The following is a 10,106-nucleotide window of genomic DNA, read 5'->3' as shown; positions in this document are numbered from 1 at the left end:
GAAAGAGATTTATTGTTGTCCAATTGCCAAAAAATGGCCACAAGAGTATATCTTTATGTATATGAATATCTATCCTCACTGAAGGAAAACAGCCAATGCAATGCAGCATCCTCAATTTTTTGGGGACTCAAACTGTAACTAGGGGGGCTGGAAAAGGACCAGGCGGAGCACCTTATCCCGTGCAGGGCCTGCCTTGCCCTGTGTGCGGTCCAAGGCGAGCCCGCCAGGCCGCGCGGTGCAGCGGCGGCAGACGCGGCCCCTCAGGCGGCCCGAGGCGGCCGTTCCGGGAGCACCGCGGGCCCCGCGCCCGCGCGTCACGTGACGCGGCCGGCTGCGGCCCGCCCCCCCGCGGAACGGAGCAAAGGGTAAGCGGCGGGAGCGGCCGGGAGCCGGGCGGAGCCACGGGAGCCGGGCGGGCTCGGAGAGCCGGGGCGGGGAAGGGGCCGGGGAGCCCGCTGGTGGAGGAGGGAGCGGGGACGGGCGCGAGCAGAGGGGGCTCAGGGTGCGGCGGCGGGGACAGGCAGGCGCCGCGCGGCGGGCCCGGCCGAGAGCTCGCGCCCGCAGCCGGTGCCGCCCCTGCCCCGCCCCTGCCTCCGCCCCCGGCTCCGCCTCACTGGGGCGGGCCCCGCCGGGCCGGCGGAAGCGCCGCTCGCTGATGGCGGCCGCGGCTGCCTGTCCGCCGCCAGTCGCGTGTGCGATCCCTCCCTTCTTCACCCCTCAGATTACCGGGAGGGCTATTTCCCGTGGGAAGGGACTGGATTAAACAGAACCGGCCGAGTCAATAGCGAGAAGCGCCGCTGCTCTGTGCGCCCTCTGCCTGGCAGAGGTGCTGCGGCAGGCGGCCGTGCCCGGCTGCCGGTGGAAGGCGGCGTGGCTTGGGCGGGGGAATGGGCTTGGAAGAGACTCCGGGGTTCTACTGCCGTTCCTTGGCATCATGTCTGCAACTGGGACTTGTGCTGTGCACGGCGCTTGGCCCTGGACTAAATGCAGCTGCTTTATTAAACTTCTATCTGCTTTATTTTCTGCTTTATTAAACTTCTATCACATCTTGTATTTGTCCTATGAGGACTACTGTTAATGGCTGTTCTCCGGTAGCCTGATGGAGTGGTTTTCCTGCTACCCTACAGCCTGGACATCTGAGACAGAATTTTTTGTTGTTGTGTTTCTTTGTTTGTTTGCTTATAATGATACAATGATATAACTTGTCCTAAAGTGGCTGCTTTTCCACGTCTGGTGCTTGTCCTACAATCTGTTCTTAGTTAAATGCTTCTGTGTATAAAGACTGCAATGCTTGAAGCTGAAGAGATTCAGCCAGTTCCTAGACATGTCTCTCTGGTGTTCCTACTTTTTTAAAGTTGGCAAAAACCTTAGATAGAAAAAGTGCAGCTGAAGAACAAGTAGACTCTAACTTTGTAAAGTCTTTTAATTAGTCAATATTCCATCACAGAAGTTTTACCTTTTTTTTTTTTTTTTAATTACCATTCTGGTTCTGTGGAACTGGAATTCATTGAGCACACCAAGATACCAGAATAGGCAAAGCTGCTTTACATATCCCTCTAAATAACTTTCTTGTACCACTACGGTTTTATTTTCTTTTCCTCCCCTAAAAGCAGATGCCACACATACTTGTTCACTGTTGGTCTAGGAAGAAAATCAAAATTGTCAACAAAATATACTAGGAAGACAGAACCTCTTGAGGATTTTCAGGTTAAATGAAATAATTCCTCTAGAAAACTTCAGAATTAGACTTACTTTTTCCAATATGCAGCTTTGTAACTGAATACATATACATTTGTAAAAAAAAACTTGACATTTTTAACTACTGTATTTGGAAGATTTTCAGGAGTCTTTAATTTACTTTAAAAAATACAGGTTCTTTTATTTAATGTGTATGTTTTTACCAAAATAAATTTTCTCCTGGAACTGTTGATAAATAACTATACATGTGGTATAGTAGTGGGTGATATCCACATCTCTGAAAATAATATTTTAAGCATGCTAGCAATAATTTGAAGATTCAAAGGGTTTCACAGTCACAGTTGTAATTTTGTGGTGAGATCTTTATAAGATGACTAGGGTGCCATAGATTTCATCTGTTTCTGGAAATCCATATCCTTATGCTTGTTAAGCTGTTTTGCTTATTCTTGGGACCTGAGAAACTTACAAGGCAGTTTAAGTTATCAAGAATCCCAGACTCAAAATCAATATGGTGGGGAATGATGGAGTACCCTAGGTCTGCTCTTAACAACTCCCACAGTGACCTCTAGAGTTCAAGGATAAAACATGAGTGGTTAAAATAAAGGCAATTGTTTTTGAAGGCATAATTTTCTGTATTAGTTTATACATTTAGTTTATTACTATTCCCTAGACAGTAGATGGTGAGTAGTTCGTTCATTAGGTTTTACTGCTGGGTTTCATGGGAATTTTCTGTCGAGGAGTCAGTCCCAATTTCCCTACTTTGAACAAGGATACACAAAGCTGCTTTTACAGTAGTTGTGGGAGAGGTAGTTATTTTTGTGAAGTATGATGAAAATGGAAAATACCTTTCAAATAGTAAAAGAATTTTCTATTCTTTCTCTTGGCATCATTTTTTCATACCATAATAAATATTATTTTCAGTCATTTTTCTGCCCTCATACTCAGTGTATACTGGCATGCTTTAAAGATTCATAGCTGAGACTCTAGTTTCTTCTATTAATTTGTTTGTGTATTCATTTGACTTTCTATTAGGCTAGAAGAACCTTCCCTGTTCCATATGAAACTTCTTAATCGAAAAGCAAAATCTTTTAGAAGAATTTGTTTCTGATGATATTAATGCTTGAAGCTGAGTGCTGTTATTCTTACTTTTAGGCTGTTCATTGAATGATATCTGAATACTTGAAGTTATATATTTTGGTGAAAAATGAATATTTCCTCTTTTTTTTTTGTCTTTGTTTTTGCCTAAATTTGGTTCTGGATAACCACAACTAACATCACAGTTCAATGGTGCTTGAAAGAATCCAGAGAGTTGACTAGATGAATGCACAAATTCATTGAAATTCAAAGGTTATGATGTTGTTTACTGTAAATATAAATTACAAATTCAGTAAGTTTCAAAGTAACTCCTCATTTATGCAGTCTACTTGAGAGCAAAACATAGCAGCAGCTGGTAGTTATTTGCAAAGGACACTTTAATTTAAACAATTAACTTTGGTTGCTGGCATTGAATCCTTAGGCTGAAAGCAGCACAAAACTTTCAGTTGTAAGAAGCTGAACATGTGTTATGTTGCTCTCTTAAGTGAGTTCCAAAAATCAATGTAATTTAGTACTTTCCTTTATCTACAGTATATATTAATGATCTTTAGTTTCTTTGAAGGTGCAGGAACATGAATAAACCCAAATATTGTAACTTGTATGTTAGAAGGACTGGTACTCTGCCAGTCACCTGTGTGCTAGTACTTGGAAGATATTTCATTACATCTGAAGTTTTAAGTGCTGGGAAAAAATCTGATTTGTAACAATTGCTAATGTTTTTAATTGTAATTTCTATCCTTGATGCTTGTGTGTATAAAATGGAATCCTGAATAACTCGTCAGAGCTAAGGGATGGCTGATTACTTGCCATGCTAAGCTAGCTGTTAATTTGATTGCTGAGAGTAACTTTGATCTACAGCTGTGTTTTCTTCTAGTTTTGCTTATATTTGAACAGTAAAATGTTCTGTTTGGAAGTACAAGATTGTCCATTAGGGTAAAATCTGTGTACTTGAAACACAAAATTAATTTCTAAGTATAAGCAATATGAATTTCTTTCCAGTTACAACCAACACATCAACTAAGCCTTTGACATGACATAGATCCCAGTGATGGGATATAGTAATAGTATATTAAAAGAAGAATCAGTTCCACATTAGACTGACTTTTTTCCCCCAGCAATAATTCTATGACTGATTATGTTGATGGTTATTGTTCTATTTGGTTTGTGAACTGAAAGCTCATTATGGTTGATCTGGTTTTGTCTGCTTCTGGGAACTTCTCTGTATGTTACAGCACTGAGAAGATTAGAAAAATGGATTTTTATTATTGTTTTTCTTTACTGTGGTATACTGGAAAAATTCTACATATTTCATAGGGCTGAGAGCTATTACATGGAAATTGTAATTGCTTGAATTCAAGCAAAGGCATAAGAAAATTGTACAAAATGGAGTTGAAACTAACAAAATCTCCTACTTTGTATTTGGAACAAGCAAAACATCTGGGTCTCAGAACAAAAAGACTAATTTAGAGAAAAGAAAAAAGAACAGCAGAGCATATGTGTGCAGTTGCTGAAATTGCAGACTAGTTTATGATTTTCTTCTTCAGTAACACAACATTTGTTTCTATGACCTGAGATATTTCCAAACTCAAAATCGAGGGGTGTTCTTTCATGTCTGTGTGCTGGGGGAGAGAGAGTAATATGATGAAGGGATAGGATGAGTAAAACCTGTGCAGAATATAAATACATTAATTGAATAGACATGTTACCACGATAGTGGAATAATACCAGGATAGAGTTGGCTTTATTGAAGGATAAATGAGAGCTTCTTCTGGAACTAGATAGGATTTTTATATGAAAACTTAAATGCACTGATCTATATTGATTATTCTAACTGAAAACTTATGGGCTAGTCTATTTTGATTCTTCCGTGGCATTCATCACCATCATGTCCAAGCCTGTACTTGGATAAATATATATGAGTTAAATCAGCCTACTAAAAACTCTGCATGCTTGTACCCTTACAGTAATCACTATAATATAAAAATTACGGAAATGTAGAACTAAAATGGGAAATTAGGCTCAGGCTGCATGGCAGTATTTAGCTCTGGCCTTGTATCATGAAAGATTGTAGAAAAAGAGTGTGTTAAAAAGATCACACAAATTCTTATACTGAACAGTATCCTGTTAATCATGGTGATTAAGCCAGGTACAACCTCATCTTCAAATTAGAACAGTCTTAAAACAAAAGCTTTTGTCCTCAGTTTTATGTTTTATAGGACACAATAAAATTGGGCTTATTCATGTGTTATGGACTTTTTTGTTATGAAAGTCTTCTTTATTTTCAAACCATATATCCTGAATTCTATGTGGTGCAATTGATTTATTTAAAAATGCATATTTTGATTGACAGAGAAATTGGTTGTTTCAATGGATTCTTGAACTATATATCATATAGTTACTAATTCCTGAACAAGATCAAATAGATAATTTCACACTAATGTAGCAGTCTTGATGGGGTACTTGTTTTGCATATAGGTTGTAATTCCCTCCTTCCTGTTCCCTCACTTTTTTTGTAGAAGCACATCAGGGGCCATTCTATTTCCTTTGCGGATGACTGCTAATGCCTTGTTTTTACAGCTATTTTTCCTATCATACTTCTGTGGGTAATTTTTAAGTACCTAGGTTTGCAAATATATTGTAACCTGGGGCTTTCTGAATTACTTGATGATTTTCTGCAGGCTGTGTGATAAACAGTGTCTTCTAACATGCAGGCAAGTGTAAGAAAAAATAAACATTTTATACACAGAGAGCTATCTAAATAGCATCTCTGCTCCATATGTTGTAGTACCCATGAGGGGCTCATTATAATCCCTGGACCTTTTGTGCACCAAATACTTCAGTCTGGATAATGCTGTGCTCCATCTGCCTTAATCTCTGAGCTGCACAATGTGAAATTCTTAATGCTTTGACCTGCTATATGCTAGCATTTTTGATCTTGGATTTTTCTTGTCCATGTTTCCAGTTCAAACAAGTTTTCAAGGTTGTTGGTTTGAAGTTTGTCAGTTCTACTGAGTTATTCTGTGGGGTTTTTTTTCCCTAAACCAAGTGTAACTTAGAGGTGCTGAAAAGTGTATGCATCTCGAAAGTATTTTATTCTGGTTTTTTTGTATTTGGTTATGTTACTTCCTTTTTTTCCCCCACATCTTTTAAGTGTTGTGATTTGTTGATCTTATTCAAGGTGTCAATTTGGTCAGAGATACAGAAATATGTGTTAGGGAAATTATTTTTTTCAGCAAACAATACTTGGCTTGCCTCACTGACATGCATTTAAACCTGTCATCGTAAACCTGACACTGCACTGTATTTCAGAATTTCACTCCAGAAATATGATGCTTTTAAAATCTACAGATATTTTAGAAATCTCTAAGAGCAGAATATTATCTTCAGGAATGATGACTATCTTATGTTTTCTTTATAAAAAAAACTCCAACCAGAATTTTTTTCTTTTAAGGGTCGTTTTTGTGTCTACCCTTTACTGCCCTAAATTCTCTCTTGTGAGTGCAGTAAATGCTTATCATTACTTTTTCCCTTTCTTTTCTCCTACAACCATCAAAGTTTAAGAAAAAACAACACTGAACATTTTAATCCAGCAGTATTATCAGGTGAATTTATCCGTTCACGTGTCCAGTTACTGGTAGAAGGTAATGCTGCAAATTGCCTTTCTGCTGCCCTTCCCCTGTGGCAGTGCAAGACAACTTGAAGCTCCTTGTATGGAAAGAGTGAGGGGAAACTTCCCATTTACTGGCAGTTGGGTGGTCAACTATTTTGTCAACAGTTGCATGGGAACTCTGCATGTTCGAGCATTTACTCGTTTGTGCTTTTTAGAGGGGAAAGTTTATGAAGCAGACCTGGCAAAAATGTGGGCACTGTTAAGTCAGATACTGATGTGTAGTAACTTAGCTATGTGTTGAAAATGTTTTGTTGTATCAAAGGACTTAAGGTTATAGATGGATTGTTTTTAAAGAGTTCTTCTCAAATTGTTTGAAATGTGTGTGCAAGTGTTTGATGTCTTTTGGAAAGAAAGGCTTCTGCTGAGTGGCTCAGTTTGTGCTATGGGGAAAAACTGTCCTTTGCTGTGGGAGATGGGGAACCAGGAAAAGTTCAGAATGTAGCTCATCATTGTGAATGAAGGACTCATCATTTTGGTGTACAGGGAAGATGAAACCAGTGGTTTGATCTTTTACCAAGAGGAGAGGGGAGGAGAGGAAAAAATTCGGGACAAGTAGAGAAGTCCTTGAGCACATAAGTTGTTGGTTTTGGTGGCTTTGCAAATTGATTGCTTGTAGGGGTGCTGCTGGTGCTTTTCCCCTCATTTTTTTTATATTGTGCCATGTAATGCTACATGTGTTCAAACCCAGAAAAGTAAGACTTTAATTCCCAGTGTTGTCCACAGCTGCTTAATACTGCTGGTGTTGCCTTGTCCAAGTGGTGTACTGAGAAAGAAGCATTTTGTCTTAGCAGTTTTAACCTGACTGCTAGATTCTCTGTCACTATTAATTAGCTTGTAGTTCTAGGAAGCATATGGTTGGTCTCCTGTGGATTGTCTGACCAATTACTTCTCTTCAGATTCTGGATTTTTCTGTAGATACTAGCATGGGGCTTCTGTAGGAGGTTTATGACAATATCTGTCCATGGATTCAGTAGACAGGATTCATGTTTCATTATTAATGAAAAAGATGTTTGAGGAATTTTAAGAGAAGTAAAGTTTGATTTCTGAGTTTTTAAAAACTATTCTTAAATCAGCCGTATTGTGATACATGCGTCAGACAGTGTTTTCCTGCTCAAGTTACTCTGGAGAACATGGTGAATATATTTGTGTGTAAAGTCTTGAAATGGGGTTTTGTGGCTGGCATTGCTATTAGAGCAGAGGAGGTCTGAGATGCCAGACCTCATAGCAGAGAAGTAGAGTTCCAGCCACAAAACTCGAGATGCAAAATTCAAAGTAAATAGGTTGAGAGAAGAGTATTAAGGTGTAGGCAATAATGTAGTCAAAAGGTGGACAAAACCCTGATTTTTAGAGATTTTATTTTTAGGTGGCATATTTTCCAAAGGTAAAGCTTTACTGGTTGAGGCAATAGTTTCTTTTGGTGGATTGAGTCTAATAACCAGTTCTTAAATTATAAGCTGAGAGTAAATCCTTATAGCTTTTGTCTTGAAATGTTGAGGGTTTTGTTCTGTTTCATAACCTATTTCAAATTATTTGTAAAAGTGATTGGTACAAATTGAAAATGTTTTCATGAAATGTTCAGAAAGAAAATGCCTGAATTATAAGCAGTGTGAAAATTTAAACTTTGAGCAAGTCACAGATGATGAAATATTTCCACTCAAAAAAAAAAAAATTAAAACCTTTTGAAGGTGAATGTCAGAAGTAATAGTCTCAGAAGACAGATCCTGCCTGTCATTGCAAAGCTGTTAATATCTATAAAGAATTCTAGTGACAAATATGCAGATGGCTTACTTTGTAGAACTGAATTTTCTCTTCTAAGTTTATGGTTCTTTGGAATGAAGAAGCTCTATCTGTGACAGAAGTACTACCTTCAGTACTAATTCCTCTGTGTGATATCAGTTTATATTCTGCATACAAATAGTTAATCACTTCCATGTTTCTGAAAATGCAACAAAGAAAAAAGGATTATATTGTGAAATTGTAAGTACTTTGTAAGAGGATTGAATGAAACTGCATATATTTACACTTTTTATTATTTTAATTGAAAAATAACTCTATATTCTTGGATATAAACACAAGCTGATCTACCAAGGATTCATTAGGTGGAAGCAGCAGTTTAAAAGGGAGTTGCCAATAGGTGAAAGACGGCATTTCTTATACTAAAACTGCAGTTATGTAAATTAGGCTTGGGTCTATGCAGTAGTACCTGGATATTCAGCTTGCTTTTCAGAGGTATGACTAATACAAACAAACAGCAGGTGTTTCAGTGCACTTTGTAGGTATTTTCCAAGCATGTTCAGGGCTAAATAAAAGAGATGAGAGATAGTGTAATACATGGAGTTGGAGTGGAATCATCCCATGTGTCATTACGTAGCTGCCTAGTCTGCCAGCATACTTTTAACTTTGTGACGGAGTGGTGAACAAGCAGTCATCATGTTATGGTGTGTCCCTATGATATAAGTGACAATTTGAATTGATTTTATGTTTGCAGTACCACCAGTGTGGAAATGATGCATTTATGCATTTTCATTTGTGAAAAGATTTAATAAAGAAAAGGTGATGTGTTGCAAATAGCTTTCCTTTGCTTAACACAATCCGCCTTTGGGGGTGAAAAATGAATAAATACCAGTGTGTGGAGAGAAAATTATTTGCAATGCTTTTTTCTTCCAAAATGCATTATTAAATTATGTCCGCTTGCATCACTTCGGTTCTTGCTTACCTGCCACCTTGAATAATTTGTATCAAGTACTTCTGCTAGCACAAGATCGCAAGAAATGTTCAAATTAGCTAAAGGGTAAATGTGAAGTACCAAGCTCTGTTATGTAGAATAGACATTTAAAATCTGATTAAGATTTCTGGTTTGTTGGTTTGGGGTTTTTTCCATTCTCATGTGCACATTCTTTTTTTTTCACTCTGAATATTGTGAACCTCTAACAGATAATAAATTTATTCTTAATTATTCTGTGTTAAATTACAACATGTTGATGTTACTTCAAATTTTTTCTATAACGACTTTTTTCTTTCCTTCATGTTTTTCAGACTATGGCACAGGCTCAGGGTTTGGGGAGGAGATACATTAAAGCCTTTTTTAAAGGTTTCTTTGTTGCCGTTCCTGTAACTGTGACTTTTCTGGATAGAGTTGCCTGTGTCGCAAGGGTGGAAGGAGCATCAATGCAGGTATTGCTGGAAATATCTTTTGTCTTTCAGGAAATTAAAAGGTTGCTCTCCACTGATAATAGCAAGGTGAAAAAAATCTTCTTCTCAATTGTTATTAAATGACGTTCTGGTATGGAATAGTTTAATTTCTACTTTGTTAAATATTTTATGATGTGAGTGAAAAGATTTTGAGAGCAAAACTTCCCAAAATTCTGTGTCAGTAAAAAGAAAATATATGGAGAAATTGTGATAGATTGTTTTGATACCTTCCTAGACATTTAGAAATATTTGGAGCAATATATTTTGTTGCTTGGGATTGAATTGATGACTCACAAGGAGGCTTTATTAATTTTTAGTAGCGACATTATAGTAACTGTATGGTAAAACTGTTTCTTGCTATACTTGTTCTTACTATTGAACACATATGGCACAATTGCAGGGAAGAATACTGAAAGTGGCATGAATCTACAGTCATTGCTTCTGTTTATCA

The 10,106-nt window shown here is 38.0% G+C and overlaps 1 protein-coding gene across 2 annotated transcripts in view; it reads left to right on the top strand.

Annotated features, from left to right (window-relative positions):
* Positions 1-206: 206 nt before the first annotated feature.
* Positions 207-10,106, top strand: part of IMMP2L (inner mitochondrial membrane peptidase subunit 2) — a 406,566-nt gene continuing 396,666 nt past the window's right edge. For both annotated transcript variants that reach the window (XM_071423651.1, XM_071423650.1), the window contains exons 1-2: positions 207-365; positions 9,500-9,637. In XM_071423651.1, the coding sequence (XP_071279752.1) occupies positions 9,503-9,637 (135 nt within the window). In that variant the 5' untranslated portion in view covers positions 207-365; positions 9,500-9,502. The remainder of the gene's footprint in view (positions 366-9,499; positions 9,638-10,106) is intronic.

Source organism: Agelaius tricolor, unplaced genomic scaffold (assembly GCF_023055355.1).
Source record: "Agelaius tricolor isolate 1412-34295 unplaced genomic scaffold, bAgeTri1.0.p SCAF_3, whole genome shotgun sequence".
Taxonomy (NCBI): domain Eukaryota; kingdom Metazoa; phylum Chordata; class Aves; order Passeriformes; family Icteridae; genus Agelaius; species Agelaius tricolor.
This window is presented reverse-complemented; position numbering and strand designations above follow the sequence as displayed.